The sequence below is a fragment of the Pan paniscus genome, chromosome 4 (genome assembly GCF_029289425.2).
Source record: "Pan paniscus chromosome 4, NHGRI_mPanPan1-v2.0_pri, whole genome shotgun sequence".
Lineage (NCBI taxonomy): Eukaryota > Metazoa > Chordata > Mammalia > Primates > Hominidae > Pan > Pan paniscus.
In genome coordinates this window covers 65,995,093-66,022,684 of record NC_073253.2, presented here as the reverse complement: position 1 = coordinate 66,022,684, position 27,592 = coordinate 65,995,093, and the positions used below count along the sequence as shown (strand labels likewise).

The following is a 27,592-nucleotide window of genomic DNA, read 5'->3' as shown; positions in this document are numbered from 1 at the left end:
TTTATAAGATGAGGAGAAATGATTGCTTACACTGACTTGAAAATAGCATTTAGTTTCATGTTTTGCTGCATGAGTATAAACACCAATTGTAAAATGCATTTCATGCCCAGTATCTGATTTGTCAGGAAAGCAAATAAGATATTGTTTGTATCTTTACTTACATGCATACCATCTTTCAGTGTTTCTCTTTTGTTTTCCTCAGTGGGAAAGCCCCCTAAAACAGATATTTTTCTTGTAACATTTTATAGGTATTGACTTAAACACCATTGATATCTGAACATATTGATTATGTCACTGAAAAAAATGGCTATCAAGACATTTAGTGTTTATACACCTGATGTTAAAATCTTTTTAATGCTGAGTTGATTCGACTAGTGACCCCAACCCTAATACTTCTTGTAACCATAAAAAGCAGTCTTTTAAAAATTGTAATACCTCATGAAACACTGGTTTTAATTTACTTCTCCTTGAAAGACCTCGCTGGGAATATTTGCATTGTCAGCAGCTTAAATTGACCACAGAGATAATAACTAAATAATTTAGAAAACCGTAAGATGATTTAGGCATTTAAGATGTGTATAAGGTAATTAAAACCAAACTTTCGGAGGGGTAAGACCTCACTGTAGTTGGTTATTCTATAGCTGGGGTCACTGCCTAAGTTGTATGAAGGCATATGTTCAATTTACAGTTGTAATGAGGAACATGGGGTGTTTTGATCCTTCATTTGCTGTGCTGATCTCTAGAGGATGCAATTGCCTGTATTAAACAATGAACATGGACTCTTTTGTGGCAGATAATAAAAATGTGTAAGATAATACATGCCACGTGCATGTATGTTTGGCATGTGGCTTTTCTCTGTTTATGGAATTGTTGCCCTTTGTTGCTATCATGGAACAGGCTCATGGAAATGTTCATTATTAGCCACTTAGGAACAAGACCAATTCGTTTGACCTCATTAGTTTGATCATGATTATTCCATTTTAACAAATACATGGTATTTATGAAGGTGTTTTCCAAAGATTATTCACTTGCAAGGGCATTTTGTGTTTTATTTTACTATTCTGCAAAAAGATAAATAGATAAAGTTTAGGTGATAAAGTTTTCTTTTGTCACATGTTGAATGTAGTAAAAGACAAAGCAGGTTTTTTCTATTTTCTTTTTTTATTTTACACTTAAACAATGAATGACATCAGGGTTTCAGATTTTTTCTATATGTCGATACACTTGAAAATACTAGCACATACTCCTGGGATAAACTGAAAGAAACATTTATAACATCATATTGTGATACAGGTTGAAGTAGAAGGACCAGCTTTTTATTCAGTGAAAACTTGCATTCATCCCAATATAAAGTTTGCAAAACCACAGTGAGCCTAGCTATATCCAGGGCCCTACTCTTGGCTTAAAACAAAACAATGCAAAAGTAATCTTTCAATAGTAAAGAACATATGAAAGAGAATGATCTTAAAACCTCTCTAATTTGGACAAACAGGTGAAGAATAATTGGAATTGGTGGGAAATATAGGAATAGAAAATGCTTTTATGTCACAGCTTCATTTAATAAGATGTAGCAAACAACCATTTGGTTTTTGCACCTGCAGCACTGCTGTCTCCTTGGTGTACTCTTCTTCACTAGTTGCGGTTGTGTGGGCTGCCAAAATCTTCACCTTGCCTCTCTGTGGTCATGTCACTGAAGATTGGTCAATCACAATTCCCAAATCTCTTATACTGATTGGTCTAGAGGTTGGTATGTTATCCAAACCTGGCCAATAAGAGTTATATCTAGGATGTTTACCTTTTTGGATCTTGTAGTAAAGGAGTTTGGGGTTTTGGGTTTTGGAGTAGGAAAGAAGTAGACTAGAAGCAATCTGGCCTAACCAAATAAAACCAATGAAGGGTAAGAGAAAATGAATGTCTGAGAAGAAGCAGATCTTCATTACTTCATTTCTAAGTACTCATAGAACTCAGAGTTCCTTTTTCTCCTGAGCATCCTTCAAAGATATTCCTCTTCCTTTTTATTTTTTTTTTCAGTTTAAGTTGGAAAAGTCCTGCTTCATGAAATAAACAAGAACTCTTAATCAATATGTTATCTGTTTGCATGTATATGTCCCACTTCTTATGTACTAGACATCTTCTCTTAAATATTTTAAGCTACATATATAACTTTATTTAGACAAAGTCTGGACCAGCTGAACCCTTCAGTAATATGAAAAAGGTAAATTTTACTTCACTGAATAATCACAAACCTTGAATTGGCAGCATCCAAATTATTAGAACTGTGCAGCATTAATGCTGATCTATATAAATTGGGTTCATAAACTTGCTTGGGCCCTGGAAGCAACTTGCATTATTATGTATTTTTTCTCTCTAATTTTCAAATCAAATTCATTGGTCATTCATCCCCTTGAAATCAGATTCTGCAGCCACCTGGCTTTCCTCCAAAAGTCTTCCATTGTTTCATAAGCCATCCTCGTTTCCAATTCATTTTTCTTTATCCACTGTGTAAATTAGGTGGACCTGAATATTTAGAAAAGATTGAAAGCATTTGGTTGTTATTAGAGTAAAGATAGCTAACTCACACATGTGAAACATTAGAGAAAACTTACAAATGTTTGAGTAATTTTTTTTTCTGTTGTTGTTGTTTGGGGCTGTGGGGCATTTAACCACATCCTGCCATGCACACACTTGAGCTTCTCTCTTTATTACCAGGTAGAGTTTCTGACTAATAAAACAAACAAGGACAATATTTTAATTTTCTTTTCCCAACATTTTTATTGTTTTTATTTAAATGTAACATACTATACACTGTTCAGCCTTTTGCGAGTTAGGAGGAGGGAGTGATTCTATATCTTTATGAGGAGTATTCTCAGAACCAAAACTCAAATGGACACATATTTGTGGCTGATGCACTTTAACTTTGTGGGCCTGGGACCATACTCCTACAGAGGCAGATCTCTCAATATCTCCATTTTTTTTTTTTTTTTCAAATCTACAACATTCAGGGCTGAAACTGCTTTTTTTTTTTCTTCAGTAGTTACAAAAGGGACCAGAATTCTATTTCCATTTCAAGCAAATATGCCACTTTTAAATGCAAGAGAATGTCATTACTCCTTACCAAACAATCTTTCTTTCTCTCTCCTTCCTTCCCTCCCTTCTTTCCTTCCTTCCTTCTTTCCTTGCTTCCTTCCTTCCTTCCTTCCTTCCTGTCTTTCTGTCTTTTCTCTCTTTCTTTTCTCTTTTCTCTCTTTCCTTTCTTTCTGGCTCTTTTTCACCCAGGCTGGAGTGCAATGGCAAGATTATAGCTCACTGCAGCCTCAAACTCCTGGGCCCAAGAGATCCTTCCGTTTCAGCCTCCTGAGTAGTTGGGACCACAGGTATATGCCACCACGCATGGCTACATTTGTTTTGTTTTGTTTTGTTTAAGAGAAGGATGTCTCACTAGGTTTCTCAGGCCTGTCTAGAACTCCTGGACTCAAGCCATCTTCCCACAGTCTCCCAAACTGCTGAGATTACAGGTGTGAGCTACTGCACCAGGCAGGTTTTTTGTCTTTCTGTGAGGGAAATGTGGGAGAGACAGGGAGATGTTTTCTATTTTTGGCCTCTGCAAGTTTTAATATATTTCGCTAGAAGCCGTTTTAGTGTCTTGAGTACTATAATGATGACTGTTTACACATAGTCTCTTTAGTAATCTAAATGTCTATGTGAAATAAGAATCCAGTTTGTGCCTTGTTTGCTGTTACTGTGGTCATCCAATGTGTATTTGTCTTACCAAACATTTAATTTTGGTTGTGGGTGGTCTATGTTTATGTGTCAGGTGCAATTATTATTTTCAAATAAAGGAAAAATAGATACCTAGTTTTGATAGGAATGCATTACATTATAGCTCACAGACTGAGTTACCAATTAAATTTTAACATCCAGATTCCAACCACAAAAATTAAACATTTTTATAATCTCATTTGCCAAAAAGCAAGTTGGAAGCAAAGTATGATGAAATGCAATTTAAACTATAAGCCAAAAGACAGTGCCTTAAATGTGTTTCTTCTGTAATACAATTTTTTTGAAGAATGGGAAAAATATGACCTTTTATGGGATTATACAAAAAATTTCTTAATAAAGCAATTTTTAAAAATAACAGATTAACTGGAAGTGCTGGTTAAGTATTGACACAAATAAGTTTGTTGGAGAATCACAGAACGCCAGCATTTCCAAAGGTTAAACTTCAGTAAGACACATTTAGTGAGTCTTTTTTTTTGTACCAAAATACTGTGTCCAAACAATAAAACGCTTTTTCAAAACAAGAAATATGAAGATAAAACTGCAGCATCAATATACTATTATAGTTATTGCTTAAAAGTATTTAGAACAAATAGTATTTTTCTACATTTTTAAAATCACTACAGACACTGCAAATAAGGCTTATGTATTTATTTAGTGGAATACAATGTGATGATGATTGGTAAACTCTTATGTACTCTTTTCTATACCTGCTCTAACAAAATGAATTTTGATATGGTTACATTATGGAACCTTGTAAAGCTCTTTAAATTTACAGAAAACAAGTTTTATTTGGTTTTGTAAAGACTAGATCATACAGCTAGAACAGGTTTTTGTATATGGTTACACATATACCAGTATATATTTGATTTGCTCAGTTTAAGCCCCTGGGAGAGTTGCGCTTCATACCAAATTCTTTGATAGTTCCTTTGGGAAAGATGCATTATGTGGAATTTACAGAGGGTTTTTAGAGATGTGGACAGCCTCTTTACCGCCATGACATTTGGCAAGAAATCATGAGTAAATAATGAGGCTAGGCTATTTAAATGTATTTAGCAATTAATTTTCCTTTTTTTAGTATATTCTTGGAGGCAAACTGATGTATTGAAAGAGAAGAATTTGGCCTTCTGGTCTATTTCTTGAGACAGGAAGCCTCGAGAGTAATATATGTTTTCAAATGATAGCAGACATCTCTCACTCAAGCCATGGCACAGCATTGCCATATTTATTGTTGATGGTTATTAATGCAGAAGTGCAAATTAAGTCAACTGATAGCACACGGGCACTCATACTGCTTCCCTAATCCCAACTCCTATTTTTGAAGTGTTCGCCAAGTTTTAAAAACACTTTGTCATGAACATGCATGTGGTGTGCTGAATAAAAAGAAAAGATAAATCAGAAGACAGCTGCTGAGATACTCTTTAAAACCCCAAAAGATATTTAACATCCTATTAAATAAATAACTTAGAAAGAAATAGAAAGGGATGAAGGCAGAATGCACAAGCATACCATACTATTTGTATTGTTAGAACAGTTTCACACTAACATGTTTATATTTTTAAATTCTATTCAATTATTCCATGAGACCACATCCAGAACTCCTTTGGTTGTGCATATGATATGACCCAAGTGCTTTCCAGTAAATGCTTGCATGTATTACTGTTCATTGATTCATTAGGCTTGAATGAGCAATGAAGTCTTTGATATGAGTTCGTATTCCATAAATAACTTTCCCGAAGATCGTTCTTTCAACAGATTGTTCTATGTCCTTTAAGTTCTATCTCAGAGGTTTAAAAACAAAAACTTGACAACAACAACAAAAAACCCAGCCACAATGTTTTTCACTTGGGAATAACTTCTATCCCATTCGATCTGCCTATATCTTGATTATAAGACATGACACAGAACTAATTAAAAGAACATCATATGTCAGCAGTGAATACAAAAACCTTCAAAGGCTGGCTTTCTTTTAAGCAAGCAGACATCTGCAACGTGTCTTTGCCTTTCAATCTACTGTCTTCATGAAGAATATCCACTATTCTTGGCAAAAGAGCCATTGGTTCTACTGCATCCACAAACATTGCCTTCCTCTATGAGTGTACCACCATTGGAAGAAAGTGAGCAGAGGTGTTTTTCCTTCGTGTTTTCTGTCCTCTCCTTGGAGCTCCTTTTCCATTCAATGCCACATACATTTGCCTCCCATTATGCTGCCAGTTAAATGATGCATAGGTATTGTATCCATTTTCCTCTATCCTCTCCTTCAGCTTACAGTCATTGTTAAATTCTTTCTGCAAAGGAAAAACAGAATCTTTTATTCCTATGGTGATTGTACTTGATTTCATTTGATACAAGCCATCCAGAGAACTCCAGTCCAAGGATTCTGTTTGTAGTTGCCATTTGTACCTAAGTTGTGCACTTAATACATAACGTCAACAATAGAAAAGTAAATCTCAGAACCACAAAACACATTCTGTTTGAAAGCACATGATACATTTTAATTGATCATCATAGCCACTTTTTGAAAGCCCTTTTAAAAAGCTGATGTGCTTTGAATATTATATGGTTTAAGTGCCTAGAGTGATTGTCAAGAAGTAGACATCCCACTAACAATATTTGTGATGAGTCAGTAATAAAGAATAGTGTTATAATGCTTCTTTTACAGTAATAACCAGGGGCCCCATGGGAAAAAATAGAACTGAAGGAAAGATATGGGCTTGTCAAGTTTGCAAACTTTACCTACAAATCCATAATAAATACACACACACATTCATAAGAAAGCAGAGCTTATAGCAAAACCACAATAGTTCTGCATAACCAAAAGGAGGGGATGTCTTTCTTCCAAATATCAAATTTCTTAATTTAATGAAATTATTTTCAATATTCTATAGCTTGGAATTTTGACAGATTTTGCTCGTGAACTCTAGGGATTGAAAACTAGGACATGGAATTCCTCGTTTTGTGAACTACTATGTTGAAGAAATTATGAGCATGGTGAATAGCAATGCCTACATTGTATCTTAAGGACTTGGATCCTGGGAAGTTCCATCCCATAGCCATAAAGCTTTGGTTTTGTTCAGGAGGCCAATTGGATTTAAGGAGACATTCCTGGACAAGGCTTCGCTCTCACACACTCCACAAATCCAGGTTCTTACTCTGGAGTTAATAACAAAGAGGAAGTAGCTCAATGATCTCAAGACTCTGGCTTTAGAAGTAGCCTCCGCAGTGCCTCACGCCTATAATCCCAGCACTTTGGGAGGATGAGGCAGGCGAATCACAAGGTCAGGAGTTCAAGACCAGCCTGGCCAACATGGTGAAACCCCGTCTACACTAAAAATAGAAAAAATTAGCCGGGCTTATTGGCGGGCGCCTGTAATCTCAGCTACTCGGCAGGCTGAGGCAGGAGAGTAGTTTGAAGCTGGGATGCAGAGGTTGCAGTGAGCCGAGATCATTCCACTGCACTGCAGCCTGGGCAACAGAACGAGACTCCGTCTCAAAACAAAACAAAACAAAAACAAACAGAAAAAGAGAAGTAGCTTCTTTTCTTATACTCAAACTAAAGTAGTTAAGAAGCTAAGGAATTGGAGCACTTGCCCTCTGGTTCTATCTTCTTCATCCAAAGCAAGGGCCCCGTGGGCATAGTTCAGTTGAGGACTGTACTTGGCAGTTTCTCTCACCTTGAGACTTTTTGAAATTTCTACAAAATTCCAAATTCCTGAAAATGTATATGTTTATATACCTAGGTGTCTGTAGGATTTATCACAGTTTAGAACATTATCAGAACCATAAGAAGCAGATGTATTCTATGTTAATGCTACCAGCTCAAGTTATCTGTCCTGAAATTTTTTAGTCTTAAATGCTTCTCTTCTATAAAGTAATATTTAAATATAACATTCAAATGATGATTTAACTGGCTGAAAGTAAGAAGGAAAGGTAAATTATTTAAGGTAAGGATTTTGATAAAACAAAAATAATTCTGTATTTGAAAGGAATATAACTCCTTAGTGTGGATTTACTTTTATTCTCTTTATCTCAGTCTGTCTAAAACTATATACTTTTCAAAGCAGAGTAATTTTTAAAATATGGATAATTATGTTCATTTCAATCAATAAATGGGGTACAGTTTAGAGACTAATGAAGGACTGAGATTGTTTGAGGTGATTTCATATTTCAGATGAAGCTAGGTATAGAAAAGTGGGAGCCTATGCTTAATGTTAAATTTCCTCCCCAAAATTAATTTATAGAGTAATGTTTCTTAAATTGAAGTGCACATGTATCAGCCTTTTTATTTCAGATGTTTTAAATATTTGGGCCAAAGTTACCAAATCTCTAGAGAAGGGGCCTCGAAATATATGTTGTTGACAGGATCTAAGCAAATCATAAGCAGTTATGTATAAAAAGAAAATTCAGGCTACAGCAAGGTCTCAAAAGCAGGGTTCGGGAAGTTTTTTTAAAAGAAGTTTGGATTTTTTCCAGCTACCTGAAAATTTTCTTTGGTCCTTAAATCATGCTCTATGAAGACCTATTCTATTTAATTCAGTTTTATACTTTATTTACTGAATCCCATCAGTCAGGTGAAAACTCAAAATACAATAGATAAATTGCTTAGAGAATGGATAATGAAAATATAAGAAAGGTATACAGTTTCCAAAAAGGAATAGAGGAAGATAATTCAAGAGAATAGATATAAAACTGGTTTAATCAGTCAGTCTGAATCTTTGCCCAAGTCAGATTTTTAGGAGGGCTTACGGAATCGATGGATACTGTATGAAACAAAAAATGAAGGTAGGAATTACAAGAGTTGTCACCTAATATACAGAATTATATTAGATATGCACTTATAAATTTTGATGTTAGTTCTATTCCACTCTGAGCAGAATATTGAACTTGAATAAATTTTTCGTTTAAAATTTGAACAAACCATAATTTTTCATTATTCCTAGTAGAAATGTAAAGTTACACAAAAAAGAATGTTATGGTTAGAGAATGAGTTTCTTTCTGAGACATGCTGGAAGTGGAAAGTATGTTCTGTAATTGGCTGAGCTTCTACGAGAGGTTAGGTTTATGCAGTGTATAACTGTGCTCTGTACGGTTCTAAGTGCTGAACAAATAGTGGGGGACAAGACTGACCTCACTCTCTCCAAGGTCACAATCTATTGGGAGAAGACAGTGAACAACAAACACATTAATGAGAGAAATCTCAGATAAGTGCCACTGCAGATAATAGAAAGCCACCGGACTCTACTTTAAATAAATAATTTGAATGAAATAATTCACAGAGCTTAGAGCTCAAGATGAAGCATAAGCACAGTCCATGAGCTGTGTTGGGGCAGAAGAAAAAAAGAGGAGAAATGTGAAGAAAAGTATTAAATATTTTTATGTCAGAGTTTATTTGAAAGTTATCCATTTCTCCTTGATGTCATGTTTTTAAATAAGTATATTTTATCAATTAAAAGTATTTAAAATCTTTTATATTCATTAAAATTATTTACATTTTCTTCCTTAATCTAAATTAGTGTTAGCTGGCTCTAGGACGTTGGGTCTAGACTAAGTATGTGTGTTGTTATCTCTTCAAAGAATATGTACCTGGTTCTCTTCCCCAATAATTCTGATATAGTAGATCAAGGAAGAACCTGGACATGTTTAATGAAAACATTAAACATGCCTCAAAAGAGATTATGATGTGAACCCCTAAATGGAACCACTTTTTATAATGGTCTGTTATTCCTCTGGGTTCATTAGGGGAGCAATGGTAATGGAGAAATTTTACTAAAATTCCTCTGACCCCCATGCAAAAAAAAAGCATTTGCCCTAGTCCCAGGGACCAACTCAAAGCATGCCTGACTCCCCAGTTAAAAGTGGACCTGATATTAGTAAAATATAAGGCTACTCTACATCCAGACCAGCGGTTCTCAAATTGTGGTTACTGCACCAGCAGCATCAGGAACACCTGGGACCATGTGAGAAATGGAAATTGAACCGCACCACAGACTTATTGAATCAGAAAATATGGCTGTGGATCCCATTATTCTGTCTTTTAATAAGCCCTTCCACTGATTCTGATGCATACTCAAGTTTAAGAGCTGCTGGTTCTAAATGGTCACTAAATGGTTCTAAATGGTTCTCTCAGCCTTATGCTAATCAACAAAGTAAGTTTATTTACAAATTTAAAGTGAAATTCCTTTTTGATTACATAAAAATGTAAAAATGACACAGGATCTGTTTACAAAAGTAAAAATTATTTAAAAGATTTGTGTCACAGGTTTTATTTCTGGCCATATATAATATTACATGTCCTCCAAAAAATTAAATTAAAATTCTTCCAAGTTTATAGTTGCCTTCAATACACTCCCCTTCAGTAGAATCCAGAGAAAAAAATGAAATTCAGTTAGCATCCCCTTGATCTATCTCTGGGAGGGACACAATAAGATGGATCCACATGCACAAACTAATATACTCCTGTCATCATTCAAATGACAGCTAAGAGATTGAAACCTAGTTCCCAACTTTATTATAGGGCTGCTTTGCTATAGCTGATCCTTTCATACATGTAACAACCAATCATGCTGTAATTATTTCATATTTGTTAACATTTCCCCTAAATATATTATAAATTATTTGAAGTCAAGGCCCATTTCTATACTTCTTTCTTATGCATCTTTGATATGTCAAACAATATCTGGCATATAGTAGATGTTGATATGATTGATTGATGCGTTTTTTTCTAAGGACTTGAGCAGGATAAATTGTCTCACTGCTTGTAATTTAATTATTATTACAATTGCAATTATAAAACAACTATTTGGCATTTTAAGTGAGATCTTAAATTTCTAAGAAATTGGTTTAAAAGAGTTTGATCCAAGATTGCAGAAGTGGTATTCCAAATACTTAACACCTGGTATGGAATATAGGCATGGATGTGCCCAAAGCACTGCAGGGATACCTGCTCTACAAGGACCCTATTGCAAATATTTCCCACATATATATATGATTTTGAGGCATAATTTGAATTAAAGGTTATTGTCTAGGTAAATAAAATTCTAGAGTTGATTGAACAACAAGCAAAATGGTGTTTCTTGACACATTTCCCCATTTCAGATTTTAACAAAATGCAAAACATCTGAGCCCTTATTTCATCTTCAGCCGTAACACATATATAATACATGGGTTTCTACTCAATTCAAGATCTTTGTTTTTAGTGTTTTTTCTCCAAGTTGTCTTCATTTTCCGTGCCAATCTGACCGGATGCTTCCGTGAGAGCCTGACTTGGTTAGCAGTTTAGAACATTCACAGACAAATGCCAGCAGCAGCCTGTGTGGTAGACTAATGGGTGAACAACAGAGGAGATTACAGAATTGGAAGAGCTGCTTTGCCAACCCTTGAAACAGTGGTGACTAACCCACTGTGGCTCTATTTACTAGCAATAGAAGGATAACAAAGCTATTCGGTGTCTGGAGGAAACATTCCAAAACTATGGTGATGGTTTACTGGAGTGGATTTGAAAACAAAAGCAGAATACTTACTGAGCCATAGAGTTTCCCCTTCTTGTTCATGGCTAAGTAATAGTTGCTGTTAATGGCTTTGACGGCAACAACTCCGATTTCTACTGATGTTATCTCCAGGATGCCTAAAACATACAATTTTAAAAGGCTAAATAAAGAATCCTAAATATATTTGGAAGAAAAGTAAAATCAAAAGAAACTATTGAGTTGTTTTTTGTGTGGTTCTAAAAACAAAAGGCACAAAACATTGGTAAACAAACAAGCAAACAAGCAAATCTTTTTCATTGTGTCTTAAAGCCCGGCAAGTATTTCCAGCAAATATATAGAAAAAAGTAATAAGGCTTTAAAAGAATTCCCCTTCATTTTACTCTGAGCATACATATAAAATATTGTTTTAATTAAAATGCTTCCTTTGCTAACTCTGCATTTTCAACCCTATAAATATTGAAACAACTCCACTCATCTTAGCCTAGATTTCAAAATAACTTATCAGAGCCCATATCTGTACTATGGTATTAAATTAAATCTGTAGCACATGTCAATAATATGCCAGATTACCTCAATCTCTGAAAACAGTGATAAACTATTTCTTCTTGGTAGGATATAGATAATCTAAATCTCTTGGCTACATTTAACTGATAGATTCATTTTTAGCAAATGTGTTGACATTCTGAGATACAGGGAGACTAATCCCAACATCTGCACTGTCCCTGAAATAGCAGAATTACTGCTCTGTGTTGGGGGAAAATCCATAAACATGGATTTTTAAGGTTTTTTTTTTTTCCTAGGAAAAATGGAAAATCGAGGGAAGTAGTAAGAGGTAGACAAGAGCTCCTTTTCCCCTTATACACAAGTTTCGATTGCTGCATCTAAAGATAATTTTCTCGGAAAAGTTTGTAGATCACAATAGGGAAGTCAGTTTATCGTCTACTCAAAGTGCCCACCCATTTTAGTTTAAGAAGACCTAGAGAACTAAAACTACTTATTTCATAACTCTCAGCAGTTTGTTCAGGGTAGACAAGTAGCATCGTGATTAGCATGTGGCCTCTGGAGCCAAAATGTCTGGGTTCAACTCCTGGCTCTGCATTTATTAGTGAATTACCATAGGAGAAGTCACTGAAGTGTCCCATGACTCAATTTTATTTGCAAAATGGGCAACATAATAGTACCTCCCTCATAATTTTGTTGTGAATATTAAATGAGATAGTACCTATAAAATTATTAGAATTTGCCTGGAGCTTAGTATCTTCTTAATTATCATTAGAGGGTAGTTTTTCTCCAACAGTGCTAGATTTTGGAAATTCTTCAATGGGCTATGTAAATCCTGAACACTACATACAAATTCCCATTGGCTTAATACATGAAATCTGAAAGTTGAGCATATTATCACTTGTCATGTATCATGAGAAACACCATCCCCAATGCAGTCTACAGATTATATGTTTTCACTCTTCCCATAGAGGTAGAGTGGCTTAGCTTATTCTCGAGAGATGAATACCTTCTTTCCTATTCCTTCACAGGTTAGCCTTATGGAGGCCAATAGAAATGCTTGAGTTTCCCCTGTTGCCAAGTTGACATAACCAGAGACTTTGCCAAGACTACATGTCAGAGACCCTTCTGTCCATGTATCTGTAGGAAGTCTCTGACCTAACACAGCACTCCTTTTCATCAAAAGAGATATATCTCACTCTATTTGCAAGCCAAAACCAAGGAAAGATTGTGAAGGATGAAGGAGACATTATTTGTGTTTTTTTACATCCATTTCCCTTATGCTGGTAGTTTCCCTAAGGTACACACACACACACACACACGCATATTTATTTGCATATTCTGAAAAATATTTTCTTAATTCACACAATAGCCCTCTAAGGATACTGTTTTTAGTCTCGATTACAAATATAAAAACGGAAGATACTTAGGTTATTTAACTCACACACACACAGGTGGTAAGGTGATAAAGGTCGGTAATAATGGATGTTAACACTTAAGCCTCTGACTTTTAGACTCTATTGCTCCCCATCTCTGACTACTTTGCCTCTCCATCACATCTTCCTCCTCTTTCCCATTCCTACAAGGGAACCCTGTTGCAAACCATCTGACAAAATGACTCATCAAGATAATTTTCTTTAATGACTTAATGTGCTGTTCCTCCCAAGGATGATGGCATGCCATAGAGGATAACGTCTGAATCTTAGAGAACAAAATCTAACATACTTTATTTATGTCATAAGCAGAAGATACAGAGCAGAGCAGGAGGTAGAATTCAGGGGCAAAAGATTAGGCAGCTGCTTACATTGTCTGGCCAAAAGACAAGAAAGTACTGTCAGTAAACTGCAAGATATTCTCTTATGTATACTTTTGAAACTGAAAATTAATAGAACAAAGAGGAATGAAGGATGATTTTAAGCAAAAAATAAACCAATATTTGTGAAGGTGCATGCAACGTCCTGGGATTAAACTATACTAACAGACTGAGCTATAGTAATAGTATAAGATATAACTGAATTTTTGACCTGTTATTTCTGAGGATGAACTGCAAGTGGTATTGTAGATTATATTTAGCTTAGATACCCCTTTGTTTCTTTCTGCTTTACCTGAAATGGGAGCGCAATATTCAAAGACTGAATCAACCATTTTTTTTTCCACTTTGCAACTACTTTAGGCAAGCTTAAAAAGGTTTAGCTATCATTTTTTATATTATTACTTAGTTATTGTTTCAAAATAGAGGGAAGACATAGGTGATTTAAAATCCTTTTGAATTTTGAAAATAATTTTTGGACGCAGCGTATGGTCAGGTAAGTTATAATTTGATCACCTTGTGAGTAATGGACAATGACTGCACCTATTATAAACATCTGTGAATGTGAAAGGGGAGTTCTGAAGGACTGAAGCCTAGAGGACTTCTTTACTTTTTGTAAGGAATCACTCCAGTTTTTCTGTTCTTTGGTGAGGATGATCAAGTTTGCCTATCAAATTATTTTTGGAAAGGAGCTCCAGAATTTCGTTTGAGGATTGTTGGATCAGTAGCTTATAGTTCTATATGTGTATATTTTGAAGCAAAACTAAATGCCAGTTAAAAGAGCCTCCTGGAGGAAAGTGAGTTAAGGGCATACTGGATCTCCCCGTGTTTCTTACAAGTTTATGACTCTACAATTACCTTAACATTAAAAGCTATAAAAAAAGGTTTTTTTTTTTTACTCAAAGAAACACCTGAAAATTATATTATTAATGAAAGGACACATGAATTATATTTCCCATTCATGTAAAACAGATATTTTGTAAATTTATAGGCATATTCTTGTAGTGAAATTCTATTATTTATATTAAGTTGTAACTATATTAGTTTTTATGTCCCTTAAAACATGAATAGCCCAGGTAGTATTGTGAATCTATTTAAGGGTCTTTGGACAATTTAGTTCAATCACTTAGGAAGACCTAGGAGGAGAAGGGTACGCTTTTAGAAAATGAAAATATAAAGTCAAATACGTAATGGCTTTTCTATTGATAAGTCTATGTACTATTGGGAATAAAAGACAAACACAGATAATTACAATAAAACATGTTACATGGCAGTAAGTGATGACTTAAGATGATGACAAGGGGACTATGGGGCAAAGGTAAAGGCAGGTCATACTGGCTGGGGTTCCACAATCAAATTATTGTTGGAGATGAGACCTGAACTGAGTCATGAAGGTTAAGAAGTGTCCAGGGGAAGGCTGGGAAGGGTGGGAAGGCAAGAGCAAATTATTAAGGTAAAACAGTATGGTGTTTTCAAATATCATAAGAGGTTTGATTTACCAACTGGAGTACAAGGAACAAGTCAGGAAGCTGGGAAAAGTGAAGTTGGGAGATAATGAGACTCAGTTTAGTAAACATCTTGTGCAGATTCTAAGAATTTTGGCAACTAGGAAGGATTTTGTCTACAAATATAAAATTGTTTAAAGAATACATTAGAAATAAAGTAATATTTAGCAAATTTCTTCAGTAAATAGTAGCAATCTATAAAGCTTATTTTAGATTATATTTAAAATCTTAAAAAATAAAGTTTGATAGTCAACATTACAAAAGCGATTATGACAAAAATCAGTTCATATTACTTTGCGAATGTTCCCTCATGATGCATCATCACCTTAGTAATGGAGAAAATTTTGTGACTTGATAATCTCTGAGTGGAAATAACTTAGAAGTCACAATTTTCGTGTAAATGCATTTTTTCTTTTAATACTCATATATATAATTGTTTGGGCTGGTAATGTTTTGATGAGTGACTAAATAGTTAATCTGAGAAGGTGGCCATTCACAAGCATCTTTCCCAGCTGCTGCTTCTCATTCTTCTCCAGAAGAGGAGCATCTGACCTATTGTCCCCCTAGCAATCATGTTGGACAAAGGCTTCTTCTGTTTTGGTGCTATTAGAATGAAAAAGCTATTGGTCTGGAGGGTAAGTTTCTCACTAAATATTTTTCCATAAACACAACAGGAGAAAGTATATGGCAAATAAAACTTGTATTTAATAGAATGGATATAGACAAGGAAAACTAGATGTGAAAAATAAGTGCAAAATCCTTCTATCCACTCCTAGATAAATAGAACATAAATATACAATGGAATTCTATAGACCGAGTAAATTAATTCAGCTAATGTGTATTAAGCACCAGTGTGCAGGGTAGGTGTTAGCTCTCATTCTGAAGGTTACAAAGGCAAACAAGATGTGGTCCTTGCCTCAAGGAGTTTTAAAGCTCAATAAAATAAAGACCCAAATAAGTAATGACAATACAAAAAAAAAAACAGAAAGAAAATATATTGTGTGGTATGAGAGATAACATATGTTATACATTACTTTAAATAGTGAAGCCATCCTGAAGAAGACAGCTGGTGTTTGAGGTGACTTTTCAAGAGCAGGATTTTAATAGGGGGGATTTGGGAAGTTGAGAAGGAACATTCCAGGGAGAGAAAGTGCATGCATAAAAACAGGCTTGGAGAGAGAAAGAGCTCAAGTGCTTGAGCCACATTTCTCCCCACCTCCCCCAACGGCACTTTGAGGTGGCCACTAGCTAAAACTAAAGGTTCTGCTTCATTGAGTGGTAGTGGTGCTTTTCTGGGTGAGGAATGTACTTTCCAAAAAAAAATTATTGTGAAACGTGGAAAGTCTCATTAATTCAGAATCAGTCACATCTATTTTTCTGTAAACATTTTAACTTGAAATTGATTATAATGCTATATAGTTTCATAGTTTTAATCAAGATGCTGAAACATATCATAGTTAGCACAACGTAAGACACAAATACTAACCTCTCTAAATGAAACCTCTCTCTCTCCCAAGAATTGTTGTCAGTGTCCTAAGTTCATCTATTATATCCTAGCACAGAAGGACTTAGGGAGCTCCTTGGGGTTGTTATCACATTTTCACTAATACCTCTGGGATTATGTGGCCATACCATAGTGTGAGTCTAAATGGCTCTAAATGTGGTTTTACCTCTCTTTAAAAATGAAACAAAGTTAAATGAAGTGAAGCCTCAAAACATTATGGGAACTGTAATGTCCCATGGACCAATATTGGAACTGGGCCACACAGCGGGAGGCAAGCCATAGGCAAGCGAGAGCGAGGTTTCAACTGTATTTAGCCACTCTCCATCACTAGCATTACTGCCTGAGCACTGCCTCTTATCAGATCAGTGGCAGCATTAGATTCTCACAGGAGTGCGAACCCTACTGTGAACAATGCAAGCAAGGGATCTAGGTTGCACACTCCATATGAGAATCTAACTAATACCTGATAATCTGGGGTGGAACAGTTTCATCTACAAACCATCTCCTCATTCCCTTTCGTGTAAAAAATTGTCTTCCACGAAACCAGTCTCTGATGCCAAAAAGGTTGGGGACCACTGGCCTATAGCTCATAGGGTTGCAAAGAATCTCAGAGAGTGGGTGCTAAATATATATTTACTGTCTGCTCAATCAGAATAGTGGCAAGTTAACCAACCTTCTATACCAATAGTTCTCAAATATGAACATGCATCAGAATCATCTGGAAGACTTGCTTAAAGACAGATTGCTGGGATTTTTGACTTAGTAATTCTAGATTGGAGTAGAGAATTAGAATTCCTGGCATATTTCCAAACAGTGCTGATTCTGCTTGTCCAAGGACCACACACTGTTCTATACAATACGATTCAGAGACAAAGCACAGCTTTGATGCAAAAAAGCATTGACAGAACGTGTGCATAGAAGCAGAACCACAGACAGGAATATACACAAGTAATAGCGGCAGCTTAACAACAAGAAAAATTTTAAACAATGTGGAAAATTAGTAACCTCATTTTTGAACAGGTATGGGATTTTTAACATCTACATAACTATGGTATTGTGAATTTGGGATTTGTGTACAGATATACTGCATTGTTGTTGATAGTCATCAGAATCTTTATTTTCTTCTCCATTTTAAAAGTGTGGAAATGTTGGTGGAAACTTAAGTGCCTTCAACTACTCATAAGAATTTTATGGGCTTTTTCAAAAGGCTAATTGTGTTAACACCAAGAATTAAAGGACTATATGGCCCCCTTAAATATATGCACATGGTCAAGAAATTGTCTCAAAGCAATAGGGCTCCACTTTATCCTTCACCCTACACCCAGTGTTGAAAGCATATATTAATACTTGCTCTAGAATGATCTCATTGTCATTAAAAGGAGGGTACTAGACTGGGCTAATCAGTAATCTAGGTCTAGTCCACCTCCTACCATTATACACTCTGGTTGCCTTTTTAGTATAATGTATTTGAGTTATTTACTTTCTCTATCTTCCACAGTTCTGTCAATACACTTGACATGCATTTGGAATTACAGATAGAAATGAGATCTGAATTTGCAGAAAATCCTTTCTATCTCTGGATAAGATGATATATCTTTCACAGTATGCTAAATACCAAAATGACATTTTACATTCTCACCTGATAATTCAAGTCATAGGATAAATACAGTGCCTAGCTTAGCCTTATTGATGAGTACAGTGGCAGATCCCAAAACACTTGTCAATTTAAGACTATATTTAACCAATATTGTCATTGAGCCATTGTCACTGATCTAACATTAAAAGTATCAGAAACTTACAATGCAATATAGGGACAATATTCTTAAGTGGTAAATTAATTGTTAAAGTGTGTTAAAGATCAATTTCTTACTGCATTTTTATTACAAATGAAATATGACTCCAGATCTTTCACAGTGATCATAAGTGAACAAATATTTGCAGATGACCATCTAATAGGTTTCTTCACAACACTGTGCTAGATCAATAGATTTGGTAAACTTGACTTTTTTTTTCTAATTTTTTCCTCACTGGTAGAGATTTTTAAAATGTATTTAACATTATGGAAATATTTCAGGAAATAATCACTTATCAATATTGTAATAATGTCATGTTTTCAAACATTATCCTCTCTGTTCTTAGGATACATTCACAGTGAGACACAAATGACACGTGTCTAGGACAGAAATGGATTTGTAATTCTTGAGAACTGTTCATAATAAGTGCTGATATAAATTGTATTCACAAAGTGTGAAATGATTCTATCGCTAGTTTTGGGTAAAATAAAGATCTAGAAAAGCTTGTGTTCCCCTGGAGATAGAAACTCTACCCTTATTCCCAACTACCAGCAATCCAGCAAACAAACAAAAAAACAACAACTACTGGAAACACTTACATGTTTGAGTCATTTGCTGTGACCCAAGATAACTGACTTTTGATCCCATTTTGCAATGGGATAAATTGCGGGAAATGGTACAAGACAGAAAAGTTAAGAAAGGAAGCCTGAACGATTACCTTAGAAAAGTTCTGCACAATTCATTTGAATGGTAACAAAGCCATGAGCAAGGCAGAGAGTAATTCTTCCCGAGAGGTAAACATTTCTGTATCAGAAAACATATTTCTATATAAAGTTTTATGTAGCAATTTATTGGTTTTTCTTTCCCCTCATTTCCTTTAGTAGATAACCCTTCAAAAATTCTGAAAAGTTAGAAATCCTGGCTTTTTGCCAGGGCATCATGGCCACATCCCACTTTTGTCTCTATTCTTATCTAATGCATTTCATATTTTAAGGAAAATCCCAAGGGAATCTTTGTGTGGTTTGTGTCTTCTCGCGAACATTGGAAGGACAGAAAGTCTGCCAGTCTGGACAGAAAGTTTCATATACTGACCATGCAAAAATAAGGGACAATCATTGCAATGTTATCACTTCTGGGAAAATATATCCAGAATGCAAAATAATGTTAGAAACATGTTATGCATCAGTAGAAGCCAACTTACTACCTAGATTAGATCTATTATGATACAGAAGCTTTGGCAAGCAAGTCAACTGTCATATTTTTCCCCAAAGTACTAAGTTATTTTACATTATTTTGAGATATCTTCTATGTTCAATCAAAACCTCTGATCAATCTAATTTGAGCTAAAATTACTAAATTTAAAAAATACTTGTTATTTTAGTGAGAAAAGTTCAGATCATTTAAGGCTTGGTCTTAGCAAATTGTAGAGTCAGAGAAGATTTCGAAGAAATCTAGAGATTGTCTGTTTCATATCCAATTCTCTTTCGTATAGATGACACTGGGAAATCCAGAGAGATTGAGGGACTTATCTGTAAAGGTTACTTAGAGCCTTAAGTAAATACTTAGTCTACCTCACCATGAGGCTCCTGCTAACATTTACAAACAGTTGGCAGCCAGGCAAAGATTTTATATCTTGTTCATTACACAGAAACAATTCATTCTATTTGGGCTTGGCCACTGCATTTTATTTATAAAGAGAGAAAAAAATTTAAGCCACATAAAGGGTTAGAGGAATTACTGCATGGCATATTTTAATAAATGATCAACATGTTAATATAGACATTTACCCTAAAGACATTGCTATAAACTGTCTACCACATTTACTCAGGTTTTTATGAATTTCTTTAATATAACTAATTATAATATAGAGTATCTTTTCTCCTCAATTTAAGGAAAATAATAAAATGGGTCAGTAGAGCACATCTTGATATTGGGTTTCCTGTAAGAAAAAGTCTTACTTGATGCATTAAAGTGTTCACAAATTAGCTAATCATGAACAGCCCTGAGTAGTTTTAAATACTTAATATGGAATAAGTTTGAGGGGTTCAAGCTGTAGGCTCACTTTGAACATGTGTATTGTAAATTTGACAAGCTTCCAACATGGTATAGAATAATACATAATTGGCCTCTTAATTCCTTCAAAGATTATTTCCATGATTACTTAGTGGGTAATCATAATACTTATAAGAAATATATATTCCACTGTGTGGTATGTGAATTTTGATTTGATTGTGCAGAAAGACAATTTATCTATTTATGTATACTTGACAAATGGCAACATTGATTCATTTGCCATAACTATATATTTATGTAACTCAGGGGTCTCCAACCACTGGGCCATGGACTGGTACTGGTCCATGGCCTGGTAGGAACCAGGCCGCACAGCAGGAAGTGGCCGGTGGTGAGTGAGTGAAGCTCCATCTGTATTTGCAGCCACTCCACAGCTACTGCCCATCAGTCGTTACTGCCTGATCTCTGCCTCCCGTCAGATCAGCAACAGCATTAGATTCTCATAGGAGCTCGAACACTATTGGGAACTGCATATGTGAGGGACTGGGTTGCATGTTTCTTATGAGAATCTAATGCCTGATGATCTGAGGCGAAGCTGAGGTGGCGATGCTAGCACTGAGGAGCAGCTGCAAATATAGATGAACGTTAGCGGACAGATTTGACTGCACAGAGACCATCATAAATCAGTTGCTTACAGACTCATATCAAAACCCTATCTGTGCTGCATCTGGTGTCAGGCTTTAAGTCAGAATCTAGCACTTAATTTAGTTCATGTATGGCCCATCCATTATTGTATTTACCACTTCCACCCATGCTTCTTTCCTGCACTGTGCACTTGTTTCAGTCACAGTTTTGGTAAGCCCTCAAGCTAACCCAGCCAAAATGAGTAAAAAAACAAACATCACTGGAGTGCTTCTTTGAAGGAGGGAAAGACCCAGTGATGAAACAGCGGAAGACTTCTAAGACTGCCTACAAAAATTCAGCATTTAAAAGAAAATAACAAGAGTCCTACTTAAATTATGGGTTCACTGCAACAGGTGATTCACATTCATTCTGCAAGCCTGCTTTGTATAATATGTGATGACTGGCTATCCAAAAAAGCCATAAAACCTTTAAAACTTCTTCACCACATGCAGATTAAGCACCCTGCGTCAAAAGTCAAATTCAAGTCTTTGGAGGTTTTCTTTTTTTTTCTTTTTCTCTACTTTTTTTTTCTTTTTGAGGTAGGGTCTCACTCTGTTACCCAGGCTGGAGTGCAGTGGCACAACCTCTGCCTCCCGGACTCAAGTGATCCTTCCATCTCAGTATCCCTAGTAGCTGGAACCACAGGCATGTGCCGCCATGCCTGATTTTTGTATTTTTTGTATATATGGGGTTTCACCATGTTGCTCAGGCTGGTCTCAAACTCCTGGCCTCAAGCAATCCACCCACCTAGGCCTCCCAAAGTGCCAGTCCCTTTTGAAGTTTTTCAAAAGAAAAAAAAAAGATGAACATGAAGAACAGAAGCAAACATTGAAGGACACCACTTCATCAAATGTGTCTAAACTGAGAGCATCATTCTTAGTGGCTAACCACATTGCTACAGCTAAGAGACCCTTTACTATTGGTGAAGAGTTGATCCTTCCTGCTGCTAAGGACATTTGTCATGAACTTACAGAAGAGGCTGCAGTTCAAAAGTTGGCACATGTTCCTCTTTCAGCTAGCACCATAACTAGACCAATTGATGAAATAGCAGGGGATATCAGGGCACAATTGTCAGAGAGGACTAATGAGTCACCATGGTATGTAGTCTAGGTTGATGTGTCTATTGATGTTGACAAGGCAACAATGCTTGTTTTAGTGCAATATATTTTTCAGGAAGATGTGCATGAGGATTTGTTATGTGCACTTTTGTTGGCAATCAACACCACAGCTGCATAAACATTCAAGTCTTTGAATGAATATATATCAAGAAAACTGAATTGGTCATTTTGTGTCAGTATATGCATAGACAGAGTAGCTGCCGTGACTAAAATGGCTTTCTGATTTCACTGCTCGGGTCAAAGAGGTCGCTTCTGAATGTGAGTCTATGCACTGTGTCATCTACAGAGAAATGCTGGCTAGACAAAAAATGTCACTTGAACTTAACAACATTTTGCAGGATGTGATTAAAATTATCAACCACATTAAAGTACACGCTCTTAACTCATGTCTGTTTGCACAGTTCTGTGAGGAGACAGACAGAGAGCACACACATCTTCTCTTTTTTTTGAGACAGAATCTCACTCTGTTGCCCAGGCCAGAGTGCAGTGGCAAGATCTCAGTTCACCACAACCTCTGCCTCCTGGGTTCCAGCGATTCTCCTGCCTCAGCCTCCCAAGTAGCTGAGATTATAGGGTGCCCATCAGCATGCCCGGCTAATTTTTGTGGTTTTAGTAGAGACAGGGTTTCTCCATGTTGGCCAGGCTGGCATTGAACTCCTGACCTCAAGTGATCTGCCCGCCTTAGCCTCCCAAAGTGCTGGGATTACAGGTGTGAGCCACTGCGCCCAGCTACATCTTCCCTTATACACAGAAGTGAGATGGCTTTTTAAAGGTAGATCCCTGGCCAGAGTTTTTGAGTTATGAGAACTACTCCAGAGATTTTTAGAACAACAATCACCACTGGCAGCACATTTCAGTGACACAGAATGGGTCCCAAAACTTGCCTATTTGTGTGACATATTCAACCTAGTCAACAAACTCAATCTGTCACTTCAGGGGAGAATGAGAACTGTGTTCAAGTCAGCAAAAGGGTCTGCATTAAAAGCCAAAGTAGAATTATGGGGGTGATGAGTGAACATTGGGATTTCTGATATGTTTTAAACATTAGCTGTGATTTATAAAGAGACTGAGCCAGGGCCTTCTTTCTCACAGCTGGTGCATGGTCACTTACCTCAGCTTTCAAAAGCATTTGAGTATTACTCAAAAGACCCCAAACTGGGAAGAAATGGATCCATGACCCATTTATGAATAAGCCAGGTGAATGGACTTTGTCCATGTTAGAAGAGGATCAACTGCTTGAGATCACAAATGACAGTGGACTTTAAAATATATTTGAGACAACTTCAAATCTCCATATGTTCTGGATTAAAGTCAAGGCAGAATATCTTGCAACTGCCACAAAAGCACCAAAGAGCCTGCTTCAATTTCCAACATTCTATCTTTGTGAAGCAGGGTTTTCTGCAGTGACAGCAACCAAAATGAGATTATGGAGTAGATGGGACGATCTAGTTGCAGGAAAACAAGCTCAGGGCTCCCACTGATTCTACATTATGGTGAGTTGTATAATTATGTTATTATATATTACAATGTAATAATAATAATAGAAATAAAGTACGCAATAAAAGTAATGTGACTGAATCCCCCTGACACCATCTCCTTCACTGGTCCATGGAAACATTGTCTTCCACAAAATCAGTCCCTGGTGCCAAAAAAGTTGGGGACCACTGCTATAACTTATAATATTGGCAATAAAGATTTTTGGCTTCTGCTGTAAAGGAGATGTTTAATCAATATGTTTTGGAAGGTCCTGGCTTTCTGGACTACAGATTACCCCCTTTGGGATGATTACCAAGACTGAAGTGGTTCTTTATCCCTAAAGTCCATGGAAATGTCCTATTTTTGCCACAACTCACACTTGGCAAAGAAAACAGAACCCATAGGTTGGAAATACAAGAAGACAGCATCACACATCATTTCTGACTACTAAATACAATGTGACTACTAGTAAAGCATGCAGCCAGGATTTTGTAGGAAATGTTAGAGAAAGTACTTTCATAGAAATTAGTTTAAAGGGTTTTCCTGGTGCTTAAAAATTGTATTTTAAGAAAGTAATTAAACAAATATTAGAACTCAGCATGAAAATCTGACATTCTAGTACAGATAACATGGGAAAAGCAACATTGGGCTAGAGATGGTCTAAGAACAGGTACTATTACCTTAACCACATGTGGGGAGGGAGCATTACTCATTCTTTAGTAAGATGCAACTAAGGATTGATATTAGAATCCAACATATATGCATTATTGTTTTTTGTAATTAAATGTGGGAAATGGATTGTTAGGTAAGATGTTTTTCTAAAGCTCACGAAACACTTTTATTAAGTCTTGAGTTAACAAACTATCTATAAAGAAATTCCTAGAGAGGATGAGTGCAATCTGGCACATTATGATCTGTTTCCTCTTGATAGAAAAGACCAGAAATTATCCCATTATCCTGTTTTACTTTTTAAAAATGCTTACATTGTTTTAAAGTAGTATGTTCTTGAGAAAGTGCTCATGCCCTTTAAGAAAAAACATGATATATCTGATCCAATTTGAAAATGAAAACTGATGGGTAAGGGAAACATTTTATGTGGGAATTGGTGCTACAAAATCAACAGGAAACATTGAGAGTTTTAAAAATGCAAAGAGAATAGTAAGTGGATAAAAATAATGTATATCCTTATCTATCTACCTATCTATCTACACACAAATAAGTGTTATTTCATACTCCTCTTGGTGTCTTAGTAAATGATTCTAAATGGAATATGTTGAAATTTCATTATTTAACAATAGATGATAGATTAAAACTACTATGTACTTGAGTTCTCATGCACATAAAATATTGCTGGGATCCAGATTAAAGGACAAGGGACATAAAGGGAAAGGCAAAAGCTAAAAGTTAAAAGAGAAGAAACACTGAAAAAAAAGAAAATTATTGAACTGACTTGACTTTGTGTATATTACATTATTAAATGCATTATTAAAATATATATCCAAGCCATGTTAACTGTAAATGTCTAACTTTCCTCGTCAAATTTTATCTGAAACTGTTAATACTTTTAAAACTTAGAAGAAGAATATTGAGAAAAACATTACCTTAAACTTCTTTTTAATGTACCTGGGTTCAGCTAGATAAACCGCACAATATCATATCTTGAAGAAATGTTTTTATTTACATTTATTCGTCAAAATCTGAAGGCATTCCTTCCAGAAGAAAGACTCTCTTAATATTATTTATTGCATATAATGAATTGCAAGAAGGACTTTAAATTGATTTTCTCAAATCTGACTAGCTTATAAAGTGTTGTCAGATAATTATTAAATTCAACTGAAATAAAATAATTTATAATAATGCATGATGATTAAAATGTTGGTACATAAATATGAGACAGGGAAAAACAAGGGCTGGAAAAGACTGGACAAATTTGAAAACAACTTTTCAACTTGCCACCAAAATGGCAAAACCTAATTCTAGGTAAAGTGGTTGACTTTTTCAAGTCAGATTAATAAATTAATGTAAACATCTATAAGGAAAAAGCAACATCGAACAGTTTCATACTATTCAATTTCTTTTGCAAATGTTTCCTCTTTTTTTGCTAATTCTTAAAGATCAGGAAAAAAACTGTGTGTAACATAATTTCAATGTAGATTATTCTTTGGTAAAATTCAAAGTAAACCCTGTTTATTTGTTTTTATATAAGGATCTTATAAATGATATCCAAATAGACATCAAATTTAGTGTCATAATAAGTGGGCGAAGCATATGAACAGACACAAAAGAAGACATTTATGCAGCCAAAAGACACATGAAAAATGCTCATCATCACTGGCCATCAGAGAAATGCAAATCAAAACCACAATGAGATACCATCTCACACCAGTTAGAATGGCAATCATTAAAAAGTCAGGAAACAACAGGTGCTGGAGAGGATGTGGAGAAATAGGAACACTTTTACATTGTTGGTGGGACTGTAAACTAGTTCAACCATTGTGGAAGTCAGTGTGGCGATTCCTCAGGGATCTAGAACTAGAAATACCATTTGACCTAGCCATCCCATTACTGGGTATATACCCAAAGGATTATAAATCATGCTGCTATAAAGACACATGCACATGTATGTTTATTGCGGCACTATTCACAATAGCAAAGACTTGGAACCAACGCAAATGTCCAACAATGATAGACTGGATTAAAAAACTGTGGCACATATACACCATGGAATACTATGCAGCCATAAAAAATGATGAGTTCATGTCCTTTGCATGGACATGGATGAAGCTGGAAACCATCATTCTCAGCAAACTATCACAAGGACAAAAAACCAAACACTGCATGTTCTCACTCATAGGTGGGAATTGAACAATGAGAACATTTGGACACAGGAAAGGAACATCACACACCAGGGCCTGGGGAGGGGGGAGGGATAGCATTAGGACATATACCTAATGTTAAATGACGAGTTAATGGGTGCAGCACACCAACATGGCACATGTATACATATGTTACAAACCTGCACGTTGTGCACATGTACCCTAAAACTTAAAGTATAATACAAAATTTTAAAAAAAGAAAAGATATATTTGAAGTCTCTATATTTTAACAAAATAGACTCAAATTCAGTACCCATCATACAGCATATATTTCACAGTCACTATTATTCAATAGGTATGTATATGAATAGATACACATCTATCTTATACAAAAACAGGTCAAAGAGCATTTAAAAATAAAAATAAAACAACCAAAACAGAAATAAATAAAAATAGACATGCCCTTAAAAAGCTTGAGAAACTTAATTAAACTCTGGCAAACCATGGAAATGGAACTCAGGAATAGAACTCTATTAAGCAATTTTTCCTTATGTATAGATTATAGCTACTGTGTAGCTGAGCCTATTTCTTAATGCACTGATACAAGAACTAGGTATCTTTTAGTTTAGAGGAGAAATGTTTAGTGTGCAGATTTCAAACTCTTTAAAAATTCTGATCTCTGATCATGTAGTACAATTGAGAAGTATGATGAAGAGGATGGCATACTTAGCTTGAAGTTAAAAGAGATCCAACTTGCCCTTAGTTTATTACGTATTTATTGTTGAGACAGGGTCTCACTCTGTCACCCATGCTGGAGTGCAGTTCCATGATCATGGCTCATTACAGCTTCAACCTCCCAGGCTCAAGCGATCCTCCCAACTCTGCCTCCCAAGTAGCTGGGACTACAGGCACAAACCACCATGCCCAGCTAATTTTTTTTTTTTTAATATTGTTTGTACAGACAGAGGTCTCACTATGTTGCCTAAGCTGTTCTCAATCTCCCAGGATCAAGCAATCCTCCCATCTCAGCCTCCCAAAGTGTTGAGACCGCCCTTAGTTTATTGAAAGCATACTTCTTTCTTCATATGGACCTCATCTGCCTCTCTTACCT

The 27,592-nt window shown here is 35.7% G+C and overlaps 1 protein-coding gene across 1 annotated transcript in view; it reads right to left on the bottom strand.

Moving 5' to 3' along the window:
• Positions 1–1,002: 1,002 nt before the first annotated feature.
• FGF10 (fibroblast growth factor 10) overlaps positions 1,003–27,592 on the bottom strand; it is an 87,930-nt gene continuing 61,340 nt past the window's right edge. Inside the window, exons 2-3 of the mRNA XM_003811011.5 lie at positions 11,298–11,401; positions 1,003–6,065 (exon numbers count right to left, since the gene is read on the bottom strand). Coding sequence (XP_003811059.1) covers positions 5,868–6,065; positions 11,298–11,401 — 302 coding nt within the window. The 3' untranslated portion in view covers positions 1,003–5,867. The remainder of the gene's footprint in view (positions 6,066–11,297; positions 11,402–27,592) is intronic.